Below are 20222 nucleotides of genomic sequence, written 5' to 3'. Positions count from 1 at the left end.
AGGGTGATGAGAACAAGAGAGAGAAAACAGGAACACCCACCTCAGATGAACATGTACACAAATGCATACAGCCTGAGAAACAACCAGGAGGAACTAGAGGTCCATGTGTGATCACTAAACTACAACATCATTGGAATAAATAAGATATGGTGGGATAACCTGCATGACTGAGTGCTGTGATGAATAGGTACAAGTTCTTCAGAAAAAGGCAGAGAAAGCCAGAAGGAAGCATTGTCCTCTGTGTGAAGGAGCAGCTTAGATCTATCAAGTTCTTCAGTGGGACTCTTGACAGTCTGGCAGATAGTTTGTGGGCCTGGATGAGAGGAGAGGCCAGTAAGGATGACAAAATGGTGGGAGTTTGTTACAGACCACCGAATCAGGGTAAGGGAAAGGAATAAGCCTTCTTTAAAAAAATCAAGGAAGTCTCTGCACCAGAAACTCTAGTTCTCATGGGGCACTTTACCCTTCCTGACATTTGCTGGAACTGCAAGAAGGCCGGATGCCTTAAGTCAAGGTGATTTCTGAAGGGTGTTTAGGATAACTTTTGATATGGGATTGACCAACAGAGATGACTCATAGCTGGATCTGCTATTCCCTAAGAAAGAAGAGTTGTTTTAGGATGTGTTAATTAATGGCAGCCTTGGCTATAGTGTCCGTGAAATAGTGGAGTTTAAGATCCTGAAGGGGTGAGGAAGAAGAATAGCAGAGTACAGACATCATGAGAACACATTTCAGCTTATTCAGGAAATTGGTAGATGGGATCCCATGGGAGACAGCTTTGAAGGTTGAAGGAGCTCAGAAAAGCTGGCAGACCTCTATAGACAGCATCCTCCAAGCACAAGAATAGATCATCCCATTACTCAGGGAAAAGGTAGATGTATCAGGAGACTGGTTTGGCTAAGCAGGGAACTTATGATGGAGCTCCATTGCAAAAAGAAAGTACGCAGGAGGTGGAAGCAGGAACAGGCTAGTAAGGACAAATTTAGAAACCTTGCCTGGGTGTGTAGGGATGGTGTCAGAAAGGCCAAGGCTCAACTGGAACTGAGACTTGGAAGAGCCATCAAGGGCAACAAGAAAAGCTTCTACCACTTCATTAATAATAAAAGGCTGAACAAGAAAAAAATGCAGGCCTGTTGCTGAATAGGTGGATGATAGAGTGACAGGTAAGGCTGATGTACCCAATGACTTCTTTGCCTCAGTCTTCACCTACAAGGTCTCTCAAGCCTCTATGCTTAGGGCAAATGTCTAAGGAGGAGAACTGCCAGAAGTGGATGAGGACTTAGTCAGGGCTGACGTGAGAGAACTTGACCCATAGAAGTCCATGGTACCTGGTGGGGTGCATCTGATGGTACTGAAAGTCCTTGCAAGGCTGCTATCCTTGTCAGACAGTTCTCTGTCACTTCTGAAGGGTCATGGAGATTGGGGAAGGCCATTGATGCCTTGAGAAAGGCAAATATCACTGTCATCTTCAAAAAAGTCCAAAAAAGCCAGGGAGCTTTAGGCTGGTCAGCATCACTTCTATCCCTGGGAAGATCATTGAGCAAGTCCTTTTGGAACGCATTTCTGGCCGTGTGAAGAAAATGGTGACCGAGAACAGTCAGCAGGAATTTACCATGCCTGACCAACCTGATCACCTTCTGCAACAAAATCATTAGATTTTTAGACAAGGGACAACAATGGATATGATTTACCTTGACATTAGCAAGGCTTCCACACTGTCTACCACAACATCAATGTATCAAAGTTAGAACACCACAGTCTATATGAGTGGAGGCAACTAGATGGTTAGAAAACTGGCAAGATGATTTGGCTCAGAGGGTCAGGTTAATGTGTCATACTGTACCTGGAAGACTGTGACAAGTGGAACAGTGTGAAGGTTTACCTGTGTAAGAGACAGATGTTACAGATATTATTTTTCAGAATTAGATTACTATTCTCAATTCACTTTCCACTTCATTCCCCTTCGTTTTCACTACATTCACCTATGAAAAGAGATGACCTTGTTGCTTCATTTAAAATAGTTTTGTTTAATTATTAAAGAATTTCCTCATTTTGAATAGCAGGAGTAGTCTGATCACAGTCTAAATTTGAGGAAGTACAAGATCATATTTCATCTCAAATCTCAAATGGTAGGCTTTGTTTCTGTAATCCTATTCCTATATCTAAGTCTGATTTCTGCCTTTAGCCATGAAAGTACATACTTTCGTATATGCACCTACTTGGGCCTCCAGATAGACTTAAGATTCACAGGGACCTTCATTTTTAAACTGTGTTGTGTTGAGTGTTGACTAATTTCCTGGAAAGAATGACATAATGTTTAAACAGACTGAAAATTTCTTTTTGTTTAAATGTAGATGAATTCTAGATTAAGTCCTCAACGAAGACTGTTGGTTAACTGCAGGAAATTTTCTTTTTGAAATCCTCTGTTGCAGTTTGGCAAGAGGTTCTGATATGTTTTGTTTGTGGTAAATGAGCTCATAGTCTTATTCTCTCTTTGTAGTAGTTAAATGTTCAGGCCCTTTGTTGGAAGGTATTTCTGTGGTGCTGTTCGCCATGTTGGATTTATGACATGCACATGCAGTTGGATCCCTAGATACCACTTGGAGAACTTGTTTGGCTCTTGGATCCAAGCATACACGGAGAAAGGATGCTATTCCTGGTTCCTGTCTTGGCAATGATCTTGATCACAGGAACCTTGAGGTCAGAATGTGGAGCTCACCTGAACCACCGAGAAATGCAAGATATGTGGTCTTGAGACATCATGGGTATTATGTAGATGTGGGCTACCAGAATGACTTGCCAGGCATGTCTGTCTAACATGCAAAATCCAATATATGCAAATCCTGACAGAAAATAGCACTTTGTAAGCAATAGCACTAAGATGCAATATATAAATAAGAGCAAAAGTGTTTGATCATTCTCTCTTTGACAGATGTAGCCAATTTGTGTTGTATTGTCACCTTCACCAAGTATAATGTGTGATTGGAAGACTCTTTCATCAGCTGTGAATGGGTCATTTTATAGAAAACTCTCCTAAATGTCATCTTCCATCAATAGAGGATTCCTATCATAAATATTTTTGTCAAACTGAGCACTGAATATCTGCATTTCTGCTCCAGCTGAAGCATGAACTTGAGGTCTCTATTAGATGTGCTTTTTTCTAATCTCATACTCTTTACTGCAAGTGTCCTTGTCCCACCTCCAAACTAATAGTCTCTTTTTTTTTTTTTTGGACAAAGCATGCCTTGTTATAACAATCTGTCTCCCTGTAGCGCTAGTACAGCCCAGTTCTTAGATTGTTACAGGTTTTCAGGCATCCTCTCACCTTCTAGCCGTGTCTGGTCAGGTCCTATCTCAAAGCTGAGGCTGATTCTGAGATACAGGACATTGTAAATGATGATATTGGATGTTTACTGGGTAAGCACTGTTTCAAAGAGACAGTTTCCTCTGCATTTAGAAAATTCTTAGGCAAAATAGGAAATCTTTATAAGGAATGGAATAGATTCTTTGTAGTCAACTCTGAGTTTGACTGAGTCTGTTATAGCTTCTGTGGCATTTCTGAAGCATGTGCAGTTACCTTCCATAAAGTTTATCTTGCCGGTATGTTCATCTTGTACTCCAGTAGCTGGTCTTTGCATACTGTACTTTCAGAATTTTCCCTAGTAAATTCTTCCTCACTGCCCTTTTGCCAGACATCTTATGCTAGACACTGCCTTCCAAAGTTTATGGGAACTTTCTTTGAAAGCATTTATAGCAGCACCTCATCTTGTAGAACTTGAAGCTGTTCAGGTCAGGGCAGTTTATTCATCCTGTTGTAGGTACCAAGTACCACAAAAGGTTTCATTTCTTGTGAATACCATTAATAATTGTAAAAACAACTATGTTTAGTGAAAAAGTGGCAAATTTCCAGGCTGCTTCTTGGAAAAAACTTAGCTGTGGGCATCTGATGAAAGTAAGTCCGAGAAACATCTGTTTCCCTGGACATGTGAGTTGGCAGAACTTCAGGAATGAGTAGAGAAAGCAAGACCTTAGCTAAATTATAACAAATGTTCATTTTGTAATCTGTTTTGAAAGTTGCTGCTTGGGAATGGTCTGCTTTTTTAGATTATCTCAAGTGAAAGAAAGATTAGGCAACATAAGCACAATTATTTTATCTAGTAATATAACAGCTAAGAGCCCTCTTTGTCTGTGAATGAGATTGTTACCAGTAAGAACTGGCTGCAAGATAGCAAAGCCAGATAAGACTAGTTAGTAAGATATGACTTTTAATCCTTCAGTTTTGATAGGAAGCCAAATAGCACTGCTTGTCACAGCCGATCCCAAGCCACATTTAAATGTATTGTAAGTGTTTTATGCTTTTTTACATGTTTCCAAGCTAGTCTGGAAATAGTCTTATCACTATCTCTGTTTTCAAGGCTCCAAAAAAAAGTTGTCCCAGGCTCTGGCTTCTGATCTGAATTATCTTTCAGAATCTGGAACTTCACAATCTAACCTTTTTAAAACCCTGACACACACACAGGCTTCTGATTTCTTACACATGCTTTTTAACAATTTCCCTTAAACTGTAAGCACTCTAGACTTTTAAAGTAACCCTGTCAAGGACAGCATTCAGGAAAGCAAGCCACACGGACTTAAAATAACTCCTTACTTTCTCCTAAATAATATTTGCAGATAAGTCATCTTTATGAATCAGCAAGTCCTGAGACATACTCTCACCCAGTCTGCTCTCACTCCTACATCTGAAATTCTTGGATTTTTAGATGAGGCAGAAGCTGCTCTGTACAGCTATTCCTACAAATACGTCAGCACTGTCATGCTTATTTCAGAGCAGCAGCATATCTTAATTCTAGTTTTTTATTTCCATTTTCCATGTGTTCAGCTGGAAACTTCATGCCTATCTGTATAGAAAACTCATTTCCCTATAGAAATATAGCAGGATTTGAAGAGCTGAGTGATCTCAGACTGCTTTGTTGGTGGATTTTTTACTGAAAGTCCTTTGATTAGGACTAAAAATATGTCAAGCCCGTTTCTTAAGGGAGCTTTAACTGTGGGTCACAAATTTGTGGGCATTTGATAGAAATCAAGTCTGTCTTGTACAGAGAAATCGTAAGTTACCAAATAAGTGTTTCATCTTTTCTTTATATTGTAAGAATTGCAGCTCAAAGGGGTAAGAGTTTTGCTGATCATCAGCTCCTGATTGAGATCAGCTCAGCTGGGGAAGGTCGTAGCAGCACACCTGGCTTCCAGTTCTGGCAGGAGTTTTAGTGGTGCACCTACAGGAATTGTCACATATGGTCAAGCCAAAAGTCTTTCTAGGCCAATGTGTTGTGTCTCTGGTCAATCACAAATGACTAGAAAATAGTAAAAAAAATTAGAGCAAGCCTGTGGTGGCACTTCTTAGACAACTCCCTAGCCCTGCAGGAATACAGCTTGTGTAGAGATTAATAAGCATGACCAGAAGGCCAGATTCGTCACTGTCTCAACATAAATCCATCTTCTCGGTCTTTTGAGGGTGATGCTTGCTAAGGCAGGATGAGGATTTACAAAGGTGAGTGAGAACAGTGGGTATATTTTAGTCACAAGAAATGTTCAGTTGTCAGTGATAAGGAGATCTTACTAATGACCATATGTTTTATTTCCAGAGGGTAAAAATGATGCTCCCCTCAAATTTCATATCTCCCCTGTTTAGCAAGTATACGTGCATTTTTATGCAAGCACCTTCTTACTTGGAGTGGTTCACTCCAATACAGGATGATGGTTTAGGAGAGATGCAGAGAATAGACTTTTCCTCAAAAGGGAGTGTTCTGAAAAAACTGTAGATGGGACACACAGTTGAGCAGATGATTGGAATACCAACCACCATAAATTGGGTGGGTTTCAGACCTGGATTAGTGTAAATATTATATAATATAATATGTTATGGAAATGTTATATAATGTAACAGCATGAAACGCAGAGTTCATGTCCTTGAGAACATATTCTAGAAACTATTGGTTCATTATTTGGAAATGCCTGAGGATGTAAAAGACCAGTCTATGGTTGGCACATTCATGTATAGAATCATAGAATATAGGACTGTGCAAAAGGAAAATGCTATTCTAGAATTGCATCAGAAAAGGCATTTCCATTGAGATAAGAAGCATTACTATGCAAATACTTGTGAGAACTTGTCTAGAATGCTGCTGACAGTTTTGGCTATGCACATTCACTAAAGATGCATTCCAACTCTGTATGACATGAGTAGAGACCCACAAGGCAATGTTTTTCATGATTATTCTGGCATACAAGGATAGTTAAAGAGATGTGCTTTATTTAGCCTGGTAAAATGGGGGTCAAGGTGGAATATTAGAAGGTCAACAGAAGGAACAAGAATTATGTAAGCCTAAGGGCACCATTGGCATAAAAATGAAACAGGAAACACTACTGAAGGATACATCTGGAATTGGAAAGTAAAAGAAGGTTTTTAACCTTCAGAGGTTTTAGAATGACCTTCCAAAGCTGTGCTGGAGGTTAGAATCTCGATCACATTTTTATAAACTGAAGAGATATATCATGTGCTAGATTTCATACTTTTCATAAGCTAAGGATAGTTTCTGAAAGAGTTCATATGACGTAGCTGTGTGTTGTAGTGAAGGAGTAAGGTTGCTGACGTAGAAGTCGTCTTAGTTCCCATCTCTTATTTGCCGTGCATAAAGGCAGACTCTTTTGATGTGTTGGCAGCCTTTGATACTGAGTGTGAGATTTTTCCTGGTTTGTGATCCTTTCTGAATGATTTTAATTGTTTTTCCTATGAGAATCCACAGGATAGTTGTAAGCACTTGCTCTAAGGCCAGAAATGTCTGAGGTTTTATTGTTTCTGTTTTTTCCTTTTTAAAAAAAAGTCTTGTGCAATGTATGTGATAAGGATTTAGATAAGTAGGAACGTAGTCAAATGATGGTGATCTTCCTGTACGTGTTCTCAAGTGTAACCCAGTTAGGACAACATGCTGATTTATGCTGTATCTGTATGATTTCGAGATTCAATCAGAGTTAGCTAGATACGATTTAATCCATATGTAACAGTAATAGTGATAACACATTAGCTATCTTTTGCTTAGTAGAAATGTATTTTGAGACTACTGGATAACTTCCTGTTAGAAGCAAAAATCAGTAACAAGGAATTAGATTTTTAAGTAGAATTTTTCAAATTGAAAAGGTAACAATTTTCCTTGAACAAATATACTAGTATCTAGCTTGTGGGCAAGTTGCTTTGCAAAAACCTCTGAAAAAAATTTGCTTTGCTGACCTTGCAGTAGCTGCCTTTCCTTTCAAAGGTAAGAGGACACATTTAACTGCTTCGATGTGTTATGTTTCTTTTTTCTGCCCCACATCCTTATACTTACAAATCAAAACATCCAAGGCCTTGTTTGGATGCAGACAAGATTTGTAAATGATGGCCTAGATTTTAAATAAACCTTCTCTTGTTTTGAAGTTTATCCTTCTGGCAATGGATTTTAAGACTAGTATAATTCTTAGTAGTCTTCTAGAAACAAAAGCATATTTTACCTGTTCTTGAAATTCTCTCTGAGGTGCTTGTACATTAGTGAATCATAATATACCCTTTATGAGCACCCCTTGTTTTAATAGTATTTAATGCTTATATGGAATTAATAAATAGTGGCCTCACTTTTGCCACAATCCCAATGTGCTAACCACCATGCAAACCAATTTTTGTCTTTTTCTTGAAAAACGTGATCAATGATAGAGATAGGAGAGCACAGGAAACAACTGACTAGGCACAGTTAAAATAATACTGAGATATTCCATAGATGAGATTTTTGACAGAAAAATTGGAAGAGAACAACTGTGTGAACTGGCCTGTGTTCATGTAGCTTAGGGTCACACTTGCTAGAGCAGAACATCTGCATCCATCCTGCATAGCACTTAGTCCAGGTCTTCCTTGGAACCTCTTTCAAATCACCCTAAGATATCATTACTATTTTGTCTGTTTAGTTCAGGGTTCCTGGAATAACATGAGTGTTGCATTTTACCCGTTAGAATATGTTCTGTGTTTGCTGGGGTGTGGCAACATGTGTTCTTGGAGAGAGTTGAGTTGTTTAGGTTTCATCCATGTGCCTTCAGTGAACTGTCTCTAGAGCCATGCCCAGGCGTTTTCAGGATGGGAGTTAGAGCAGTCTGAAAAATGATCAAGGAGAAAACTAATGATCTGAGTGCTGTGGACAGTCATGATGCAGGCATGGGTGCTCAGGCATGTTCCCTGGTCCCCTATTATTTATCATTTCCTTGACTTTGTAACTGTGGTCCCTGAAGACTTGCAGCATTTCAAGGTTTCCTAAAAATCTGTCTCGGTTTGCTTAATGTGCTGTCTGAAAGCTATAGCAACTCCAAAATTGTTTCAGAAGTGGATCAGGCTTCTCAGCTTCTGAAACAGAAAGGTCCATCAGAGGGGTGGGAGAGACAGCTGGGGTTGCCAGCAGTTTCAGCCATCTGATTTGAATCATCTGCTGCATGTCTGTAAAAGTTCTCATTCTCTATAAAGCAGCCAGAGACTGGTGTTGTCAGATTTTTTTTTCTTTATCTTCTCCTTGACTATTGACAAGCCATTGATTTATGACTTGTGGAAATTAACATGCTCTAGCAATCCATTTGAAGTGCCCTGTAGGTGTTTTAAGGCATAAATGGGCACTCATAAAATGTGAAGAATACTTCTTATTACAAATAAGGACAACAAAGAGGAAGATGGTGTATATTTTTCTTTGCCTTTTTGGGGATCAGCTCATGGACAAATGCTGCTTAGATGTGTTTATTGGGGCTTAAAAGCTACACACAGGAGTCCCAGCTAATAAACCCAATGAATCCAAGTTGGTCTGGATCTTTTCTCACCAAACTTTTGGTAAGGAAGAGTGTCTAAGGAAACCTATTTATTTCACCTGAAGCCATCCTGAACTGGAAAGCCTGCCTAGACAAAAGCTGACTTAGAGACACTGAATTTGCCCTGTGCTCCATTTATCTACTAACTTATTTATTCAGGGAGAGATGTCCAGCTAGTAGACACCGGAAATCTATCTGTGTGCTTAGTTTTCAAATCCTATTTGATTCCTGATCATCAAAAAAAATTGTGGAAAAATTCAAGAAGACCTGTGATGTAAAATTTTTTTGCAGATATGCTCACTTCTAGCGTTTTCTCATTTCAGAGAAGCTTGTTAAAGTCATGAACGCTCACTGTTAATCCATATCGGAATGCAGTTCTGTGCTTGCTGCTTAACAACAAAAATCTGAACACTTAGCAGTAATGAAATACTAAAGCATATTTTCCAACAGGGTAGATTAAAAAATAAAACCAAATTTTGAAGAGTACAATGGAGGAGGCTTTAATCTTACAGCCTGTAAAGTTTGCCAAAAATTCTTCATTTTCAGGAACAGTAGTGATGGGTTAGATTTGAGAAGACTTATTAAAAGCATGAATATCCACTGCAAAACCTTGATCCAAATTTGTTTGTCTTTATCTCTAAACAGAGATCCCCAAGTTTATCCTCTCCTGTGCCACACTTTTTCATATTAATTAGCTCAGGGTAAGTGATTTCCTTCCTTCACAGATGATAGAACACGCCAAGGAAGGGAGGTTAGAAAACAGTTTCAAATCTTTCCCCTCTTATTGGTGGAAGGCGTAGAAATCATAATTTTCATTTTTCCTCTAAGATCTGATGCTCTTAAGCAACAGACACCAACCTTAGGGTGGGATTTGCTGGTAATTTCACATCCTTAATAAAAGAAAGTCTGAAATGAAGTGTGTTTCCCTGATGCTGCAAGAAGGAAAATCCCAGACTGTGTGCCAGTTTGGCACAAAAAGAGAAACAGTTCTTCCTGATCCTAAACAGGCAGTCCTGTCAGATCTTTGCATCCTGAAGGATATCATTTCTTCCCTGCTGATAAGGAGGGTAAACCAGGTGTGAATAGACTGGGCAACCTTGGATATGGACCTTAGGGACAAGCAAGCAGTTGATTCCATTCTTCCTGCTCAGTAAAGCATCATCATTGTTAAAAACAGTGTCGCTTTTTGCTGCAGTTTTATTATGTATCTCACAATGTTTAGAGATCTGTTTTTCCAGGAGTCTTAATTTAAGGTCTCTGGTTGAAATCCTCAGTCTCAATCCAACCTTAAATTGTTTTTCTATTTCTTTTAAGTAAGGTTCTGTCTATTTCTGATGCCATAACAACTTGGAAACATGATGCACTTCTTCCACTCTAGTATTTTAAAACATATAAAATATATTTATGTTATGTTGCAAATTTAATAGAATTTTGTGTCTTGGGTGGTCTCATGATTTTTGAATATTTTGAATATTTGTGGGTCTCATACTGAGACTGCTGTTAAAAACCTACTGGAACTACAAAACTTCCATAAAGAATTTTCCCCTTCAATAAGAAATTGAAAGCTTTTTTCAGTATAATCTGCTTTGTTCGTGATATCACAAATGCATACAGTTTTGGACAAACTGTATTTTTCATGTCAACTAATTTGGCAATTTCATTACATGTCTCATGAATTATCATTTTTACTGAAATAATTTATTTGAAGAAAGTCAAATATAAAGGTTGGTTTTGATTTTTCTTATTTTAGATTATTATGTCATGCAATGAAAGACCATATAGTGCGTGTTGCAAATGAAGCAGAATTTATTTTGAACCGACAAAGAGCTGAAGATGTCCACAAGCATGCTGAGTTTGAGGTAAGCCTGAGAGTTGGTGTAGTCTTGCTCTTCTGTTTTCACTCAGTTGTCACCTAGACTGTAACTCCATACAACACAGATTTTTTTTCAAAGAAAAAAAATTACATTGAAGGCATTTCAAAACTAGTTTTTAAAAGCTTTGGTAAATGTCAAACACAGGGAACTGGTTTAATTTCTCATCTCTTCACTGAAATTCAGGAAAACATTTACAGCTTGAAGAAATCCCTTAATCAGAATGTTGGCTGAACTGGTACAGCAGACCCTTTGCTTCCCAAAGAGCTTTTCTGATTTATTGCAATAGCAATGCAAATCACATTAGTAATTGCTTTGCTGGATTTTATCAACAATATATATGAGTTTAGTAAAAAATAAATGGTTAGTATGCTTAAGGCACTTCCTGAAAAATAAGAAATATAGATGTTTTGTTAAAAATATTTTTAGGATAGTTGTGCTAGAACATTTTGGATTTTTGAGCTCTTTAGGACATTTACTTGCTAAAACATATATTGAAACATGATGTTATATGTCTTTGCTACTTACTAAGACTCTTTAAATACTGATGATGAGATTATATTTAAAATGTCTGTTGTCTGTAAGTATTGGAAGAAGTAACCCTGCAGCTGGATCGAATAACTCTTTAATGTGCGTAATTCTTACTCCTAAAAGCAGTCAACATTTAATTGCTTTTTTCATCAGTAAGTGTTACAGTATGCAATTCAAAATCCATTATTTGAAAAAATAACAAAAGCTATTTTAAAACATTTGTTTTGTTCTGTATTTAATGGATTTTTGATTATTTCTCTAGGATTAATTTTATTCCTGTTCAGAAAAGTAACAGTGATGGAATAAAGTTCAAATTTCATTTCTGATGTGTCTTTATCAAGTATATTTTCATATTACAGTGTTTTTATGGTGTTCTCATACAACATTTCAGCATCAGTGTTTGTTATCATTTCCAAATCTGCCTGTGTTTGCACACATTCAGATATAAATAAATAATTACACACACACACACACACACACACACACACACACACACACACACGCACACACACTCTTGCACATATTTTAAAGCTCAAGTGACCTAACATTAGGATTAAGATAGACTGACTTAGTAGTTTTGATGATAATAAATAGCTGTATCAATTTATTCATCTGCCAGAAAATGTCAACAAGCACCTCGTGGCTAGAAATAGGATCCAGTAATCTTAGTTTTGATGAGGTTTTTATCTCATTGAAACAGCTCTCTCAAACGTACACTTTGATGTACTAGTTCTTGTGCTCCTTGACCTAGCTGAAAAGTATGAGGCAGAGAGATATCTGTTGTCATTTTGAATACACATAACCTTTACTTCAATTTGTCAGGCCAGACAGCAGACACTTGTCATATGGGATTGCAACAACTTTATTACCAAGCATATACTGGATATTTTGAACTTAGATAAAATCACATTTACAATTAAGTGTGTGTCAGAGTGAAGTTTCATATTGCCTCAACAATAAATAACATTTGATATTTATCAGAGCATCATGCGGTAACCTAAGATGACAATAGAAGATTGAGTTATCTGCTCTTTGAAGAATACATTGAGGTATAAGATCTGTCAGGACTCTAGATAAAATCAGAATATTCAATTAACTTCCAGCTTCTGTTAGCAAATAGGATTTAGAATATTAACTAAATTCCCTAAAGGAATAACCTTAAGTCAATCTTATTGTCTGGTAAAGAAACCAACACATTTTTCAAATATGAAAATTTTCTTTATATTTGTCACATGAAAAGCCTCAGCTACATTTTTAGATGAGTAAGATAAAATCTGCAAGTCAGAAGAAAATTATGAAATGTAGCCTGTGTAAAATACGAATCTTAGATATACTTATCTAAGGTTATGTTTTATATATTGCCTTTAATAATCTTGGGTAAATAACTGAACATTTTATTATTCATCTTACTTGAAAGTAGTAAGGACAAAAGGTTTTCTGGTAGTTTTCTGCTGCATAATTGTAAATCTGTCACTTTGTTTTAATAAGCTGTATTGGTATATGTTCTGGGGTTTAGTACATGTTAATTGTTGCTCTCAGCAAGAAAAGTGAGTGGCCATTTTATTTTTACCTTTTAAACTTTAATCGAATCATTCTGGAAGCAATTATTTTGCCCCAGTTGCATCCAGTTACTATGGTGCCTGTGTTGGGGGGGAGGCCACGGACCAGCATGTAAATTTTGTCCTGCAACTACAGTTATGGTGGGTGCAGGGGAGGTTCCTCCTAGAATGGTTGCTTCACAGTTAACTTTCATTTTGTTAACCTTTGTAATTGTTCAGGAAGAAAAATGAAAATTTAAATTTACTGTCCAATGAGCTGGTGAAATATTAACCTTATTACCAAGGCAGATCATTGTACTAATTGGTGCTTCCCTGTACAAGAAGATAAATTGAAAAATGAATTAACCCTTTATGAAGGAGTGTAATGATTGTTCTTTTCCAAATAGAATACTGGAAATAATGGCTCTAACACGGTGGAAGGACCACTATGAAAATCTTACAAATGCAATTGTGATCTGTAGTAAAAATATAGTGTGCAGATGTATGAAGGATAAACTTCAATCCAGTATGTGGTTAACTTAATTTTAGCTGCTCTTCTGAGCACTGGTATATGGTATGAGTATTGGCTAAACATGTTCTAAAATGGTGCAAAATAATCTGTGGGTGCAAAAATGTAGGTCTCTCTTTTAAAAGGTAATTTTAAAATGAACTGTTAACACTATTTTGAGAATAATCTAGCTTTTGTAATTTATATCTTAGAAAATGATTCTTGTAGTGGATTTATTTTAATTGCTATGGCTGCATTTGCCTTGTTTAGAGATTTCGAAAGGATCTTTACTAGGAGGAGAAATTTAATTTGAACTTCATGTGGTTTTGAAAAAGGAAATAGAAAAATTGTATCATCATGCCAATTATACAAAAAGATTTATCAAAACTAAAATATACTACAGTGTTTTGGCAGTTTTAGAAACAAATTTGCATGAAGGTCAATAGCCACGGCATTTATCTCTTAAAGAAACATGATGAAAATATTAGATCTTTTTCAGATGAAGAGATGAGTCACTTTTTAAACATTAGGGTTTCTTAGAATTTATCTGTAAGTCGTGAACATTTTTCATGTTGTGACACAAGACTGAAGATATGCCTCTTAATTGATAATTAAAGGAGTTTCTCTTTAGTATCCATATTAACGAAATTATGAAATCGATGATTAATCGTAGATCTTATCACATTTTAAAAATCAAGCCAATGTATATAATATTTTTCTGCAAGACAAATCATAAGTTGCATATACTGTATTGATTAGGGTGTTATACCTGAGAATACTTGAAATTTTTACAGATAAAGACAAACTTTTAAGGCATACATGCAGACACACATAAAGACACAGAGATCCATAGGTAAATGTTTTTAATTGCAATTCTGTTGTCTTTGCCATTGATGTTTCTATTTCTAAGTGTTATAACTGAATGAGTACTTTTTTGTGGGTAATATATAATAATAGAACCAATTCAGTTGAAGCGTATGTCCTATTCCTCCTTTAAGTATTTTAATAAGCCTGTCAGTTCTTGACATATGTAAAGATTTTTAGGAAATAATTATTTTAAGGTGGTTTCTAACTAGTCTGTCTTCTATAAAATAGATGTACTTTTCATTCCTAGTCACAGTGTGCTCAATATGCTGCTGATAGAAGAGAGGAGGAAAAGATGTGTGATCATCTTATCAGTGCTGCTAAACATAGAGATCATGTTACAGCCAATCAGTTAAAACAGAAGATACTCAACATACTGACAAATAAGCATGGTGCCTGGGGAGCTGTCTCTCACAGGTAAGAGGCAAACATAAAATGTGTGATTTTTAAATGTAGTTTTCAAAGTTTAAGAGAAGCAATCATTGCATAACTGAAATATGAGTGTTAGAAGCTAGTATTGCTAAAAGGTATTCTTTTTCTGTTGTTAGTCTTTTCCTCGCTTATCTGCTTTTTTAAAAGACCGCTTTACTAAAGATTCACAGAGCAAAGTCCATTATAGATTGCAGACATAATATTGTATTACATCTTAAATAAGTTATAATAGAGTATTTGTCAGTTATAATGCAGCTTACTATTTGTATACCAATAGTTTTTGAGGCTCCAGTATTATGATCTTTCTGAGCTAATGCTGTAGATGAGACTGTAAGAGATAGCTTCCACATAGATACTGACTGAGGAAGGCTGAGATAAAGAACGGAGAGGCAAGATGACTTGTTTAGCATTATACAGTAAGTCAGTATTAGAATAACAATCAGAAACAGATCACTTGAATCCCTGTCTAATGCTCACTTCTCTATGTAGCTTTTCTGTGTAAGTAATAAATCGGTGAGATACACTGGTATGTCCTGACTCTCTTACAGCAAAATAATAGTCAATACCAGCCATACACAGCCAAACTTATATGCTTAATTCAAAATTTACATGTATACTTAAATATAGCATGGTGCATAGTTGAGCATAGCCAAAATGCATGCTTAATTCTGCGGGTACTCCTGTAAAAGAAGCATATTTCTAAATATATAATTCTCACTGTATGTAAATGGTAACATAGTAGCTGAGGTTTTAATTAGAGCTGTATTGAAAACTTCTTAAAAATTTGTTCTATTCAGCATAGAGATGAACATTTTCATATATCATATTAAAAACAGAGCCTTTCTCTTCTAATTCACAAAAATAGCCAGTGGCAAAAGAGCTGACCATCACATGGAAGACTGAAGTTCAGATTGCTCCTTTCCTTAATTCAGAGAAAGGTCTTGAACCTGGGTCCGCCATGTGAGTGCCCTGTCTGCCAAACTGGAGGCTGCCGAGTCTTTTTCTTGTATTTGCATCCTTAGCAATTAATTCTTGATTATTTATTTAAATGGAACAGCTTAAAAAAGAGAGATTAAGGAAGATCTTCTCCCAGATACCCGGGTTTTTATAGTTTAATTTCCTATTCAAGTCAATGCTTCGAGTCAGGCAAGCAGAGCAGAAAGTTTTCTTCTAGTTCTGAAAAATCTTTTCAATGAAAATCTAATTAATACTGATATATTGATGCAAAATCTTTTCTACAGATAAATATTTCTATCCAGAATTCTATTTGAGGGTAGTTTGAAAATGTATCTACAACTTAAGCTTATTGGAAAAGATGTTGAGTAGTAAATTTGGCACATAATAATGTTTAATAAATACCATTTATACTGTTCATTCTTTTTGTCATTCTGTCTAGTTGGCTTTTGCAGTTATTTAGAGTAAAAAAAATGTAATTCTTCCACGTTCATCATCCTTGCATCTTCCAAAGAAATCAGTATTTCCTACCTGATGATGGAGACATATTTATTTTTAGGGTGGTAGAAAGCATAGAAGAAATTCAGTCTTTATAGAAATTCTGCAGTCTAACATCAGAGAGGTTCTGATGGAAATTACAAAAATTACTTTTAGAAGATTATGATATGGTTAATTCAAAACCACCTGAATCCATAATGGATACTCATGTTATCCCTAGTTGAGGCTTAAAGCTGTGTATCTGGAGCTTTGAACCTGATTAAAATATGTGAAAGTTTCAGTCCCTCTAATGTCTTCAAATTTTTGAATAATATTGTTGCTCAGGTTCATGAATGGTTGGAGACACTTTGCAGATGCAGGTCAGTTTCTCTCCTTGTCATTAGTCACTAATATTTGAAGGACACCACCTCTTCTTTGGGCCTGACAGCTTTCCTCTCTGGTATAGTTGAAAGGTCCTAAATGTCAATAGCTCACTACTGCAACTTACTCTGCGCTTTAGTCCATGATAGTTATCAACAGACCAGGAAGCAGCTTGATATCTGTGACGAATCTGTCAAATTTCGTATACCGAGCAAAATAGACTTTTATTTCACTCCTATCATGCCACTTCCTCTGTGTGCCTGCTTCTCATTTACTTGCTCACTTGCTTCTTTCCCATTTCATCACTCTCCATGTTAGATGCAGCCATTGGCCTGGTTGTTTTTTAGCTGCAGGTTGGCTATGGCTGATGCTTAACCTGAAGTGGGGGAGTGGTGACAAAGCAAGGTCTCCAAGTAGGGTTTTCCCATTCACAGGAGCCGAATAGGAAGCAAATATTTTTGCGCTGCAGGCCCTACCATGTGTCCCATGGCAGCTGTGTGATCCAGCACACAAGTGCACTGCCTGGCATGAGACCTAATGGGGCTTTCACATATCTGGACTGTGTGTGGAAAGGACTAGGATGGGAGCAGACAGGAGAAGATGCACAGTAAGAGACCGTATGGGCCTTTTTAAGGATGAAGGTCCTTGGTTCTCAGTGAACGGATTCAAAAAGCTCCACATTCAAGAAGTAGAGAGAGGGCTCAGGAATTAATTAAGCAAAGAAGGCAAAAGCTTTTGTTAATTAGGTAGTTTTCAATAGTTTTTTATATGATAGAAAATAAAATGGATTCTAGAATTTTACATTCCTGTTGTCTTGGCTTGCAGGATGTCTCCTGCAAGTTTAAGTCTCCATTTTTAATTTTCGAGGAACAGCTAGTGTTAGCAATTTCATTATAAACAGATGCATTAAAATTTGGGACTTCCCTGTCCCCAAAAAGATAGAGCCTGACTGGAATACACAAAAATTATTTTACTAAAAAATAACTTGACACTCATGTAGGCCTCTGTACTGCATCATTTCTGTCAGGAAGATTTTTTTACAATTCTGAATGCATACTGCTGATTTCCTGTCCATTTCTTGAATTTGAAAATGTTCTTTGAAATTGTGAATTATGAAAATTGCTAACTGGCCCAGGAGGGGCAGGTGATGAACAAGGTAAACAGTTCATCATGATAAAATTTGGGCAATAGCAATGCCTTCTGATACCCAGAAGGGATGAGCTGGGTAAGAAACTTTTTTGAGAATGAGTGTGATTCTTAAAAGCTTCTTTCTTCTATCACATACACAATCCACAGCTAGTAATTTACTGATAATTGTAGCATATCGTATATATATATATGTATGTTTTTATTTATCTCTGTGTTTTTTTTAAAGAATAACTTTTAAGCTTTTTAACGCAGATGGCCTTGATATAAAATACTAAGATCTGATTTTGTGAAATTTGACTCAGCTGTAGAGGAAAATTTTCCTGTGTTTGGAGTTCAATGCAGTGAATTTGTAAGCCTTCCCGGTTTTTGTGTTGTTGTACAGTACTACTGTACTGTACCACATATACTGTTTTTGCAGAAAACAACAACCAGCACTTACTATGTTTAATCTGTAGGTGCCACAAAGTTCACGCTTTGTTCATTTATTAAGAAATAAAGAAATAACTCGACTGCTGATAGCACTGTGAGTATTTGGAGGAAAACAAGTGGTCTGATGAGTGAACTCTTTAAGCATTTACCAATTATGAACTTGGCATATATTATCATAGGCTGTTTTTGAAATGTCTGAAAAACAAGATTAATGTTGAACAACATGAGTCAACAAAATACCATATGAAACTTTCAATGCTAAGCAGTGACATCTAGTCTGGCTCTGCCCACTAATCTGTATGCTTTGAGTTAGTCTGAGAGTTATTCTTTAACCTTTCTCTCTCTAAATATGGTAAATAACACTGTTTTGAAAATCCTTTCTTTGCTACTGCTTAAGGGTTACCTTCTTCTCCTCTTCACAAATATTTTCCCCTTCCCTTATTAAAGTGAAAACCAAATATGTTTTGCTCCATTTCTTGCAGGTATGAGCATCTCCTCTACCACAAAAGGAAATTATTGTATGATCTTATTTTTTCCTGCATAGCTCAGTCAAAGAATAATGGATTTAAAAAAAATCTCTTTAGTCTGTTGTAAGTCCTGTTTCTGCCCTGAAGCTGAACTAATTCTGTTTTCCTTATTTTGGCTATTTGACACTTTCAGGTATCTTCATAATAGCTTACCCTAAACATAGAGTTTTTCACTTTTTTAATTTTAGCATTTAACCAAAATTAGAATTCTGCAGGTTTTTTCCATTCAGATGAGAAATTAATGAGTTGGTTATTTCTCTGATGCATTGCCACTTATTCAGAGTGAATATGCAACATCCTATTTCCTTGAACTTGGGAAGAATCGAACAGGGTATTTCATAGCTTATTGTTGAAAGCCTCTTTAAGCCAGCACTTATCCTTAAATTTTTTCAGGGTTATGGTCTTCATATCCCAACATATGCTTCCTTCAGTTTTCTCTGTCAGCTTCATATGGTGCTCCTCTTCCTCCCCATCTGCTTCTCTCCCCATACATATCTTTCTTAAAAATAAATAAATAAATAAAGGCTTAGTAAAATCTCTCTATACATACACGTCAAATTCCTTGCCAGCCATATGTATGCCTGTGTTTTGGGTAGTATCCTGTGATTGTATTTGTTTGGAGTGTCTTATTTCAGCTGTTTGATTTAATCAGATATCACAGCTTTTTAAAAATACTTTTATTTAGGAATACTGTATATGGTTGACAGCTTCAATAGGTTGAAGACAATCTAGGGCAATACAAAAAGTTCTGAGTTCCAGTTTGAATTCTAAATCTAAACATGAAATACTTGTCACAGATATTTTCATGTTATCAGTTCTGATATACTCAGGAGGATTACTATAATGAGAAAAATGACATTTAAAAATGAGACTTGGTTCCCTTGCTTTCAATGATTTGTTGAAGGAGGTTCCACCTACGCTAAAGCAGCTTTACCAAACAACAAGTATACAAGGGCTCTTTCTGTTCAAATCCATCTTTGGTTAAACTAGACACCCATAACAAATTAATCATTCATGGTGGAGGGCAGAGCTGTCAAACTCATTCTGCGGTGAAGACCAGATTCGTCTAGGGAAACAGGCTGGAAATAAAAAGTTTCTTGCCAGACAGCTAGTTATGCCTCTCACTACAGCATGTGCTTCTGCAGAGATTGGGGTTCTGCTGGGGGAACGGAAAAGAAGAAGGTCGAAAGAGGAGAACGCCCCTTTCCTGAGCCTATGGGGCTTGGCAGTTAAATAAGGTAATTGTGGGAAGACACTGCTTCTCAGCTGAATGTTTCCAGTTTACAGCAAGAGGGACTAGAACACAGGAATTTGCTAAAAAGGAGCTTCCCTTACACCCAGCTTTTGGCATGTTCTGACTCCATCACTGTACTAGCTGCTGTCTTGGGAAGTTCAGAGAGGCAGAGAACCTAACCTGTCCCCCACTGCAAATCAACTTCATCTGGTTTAACTATTCATTCATTTCTGGTTCATTTTAACTGCTAGATATAAATTACAAAGAGAGCTTTAGGACAGTGGAAAAGATGTGGGACGAGATCCAGCCTACTGGATCCAGCAATGTATTTAACATGCCTGTTCGAAGGCCTGTTTCAGTTCTGTGTTTTTCCACATATTTTCTAACAGCTATGAATTTACTTTGTTCCTAGAATTCCTGGAGTATAATTCTCTCTTTAAAATAGATCTTTTCCCA

At 36.7% G+C, this 20222-nt stretch overlaps 1 protein-coding gene across 4 annotated transcripts in view; it reads left to right on the top strand.

The window, feature by feature from the left end:
* NBEA (neurobeachin) overlaps positions 1 to 20222 on the top strand; it is a 533052-nt gene that overhangs the window by 280533 nt on the left and 232297 nt on the right. For all 4 annotated transcript variants that reach the window (XM_064504927.1, XM_064504930.1, XM_064504928.1 and 1 more), the window contains 2 exons: positions 10622 to 10730; positions 14434 to 14600. In XM_064504927.1, coding sequence (XP_064360997.1) covers positions 10622 to 10730; positions 14434 to 14600 — 276 coding nt within the window. The remainder of the gene's footprint in view (positions 1 to 10621; positions 10731 to 14433; positions 14601 to 20222) is intronic.

This window comes from Dromaius novaehollandiae, chromosome 1, assembly GCF_036370855.1.
Source record: "Dromaius novaehollandiae isolate bDroNov1 chromosome 1, bDroNov1.hap1, whole genome shotgun sequence".
NCBI classification, from domain to species: Eukaryota; Metazoa; Chordata; class Aves; order Casuariiformes; family Dromaiidae; genus Dromaius; species Dromaius novaehollandiae.
This window is presented reverse-complemented; position numbering and strand designations above follow the sequence as displayed.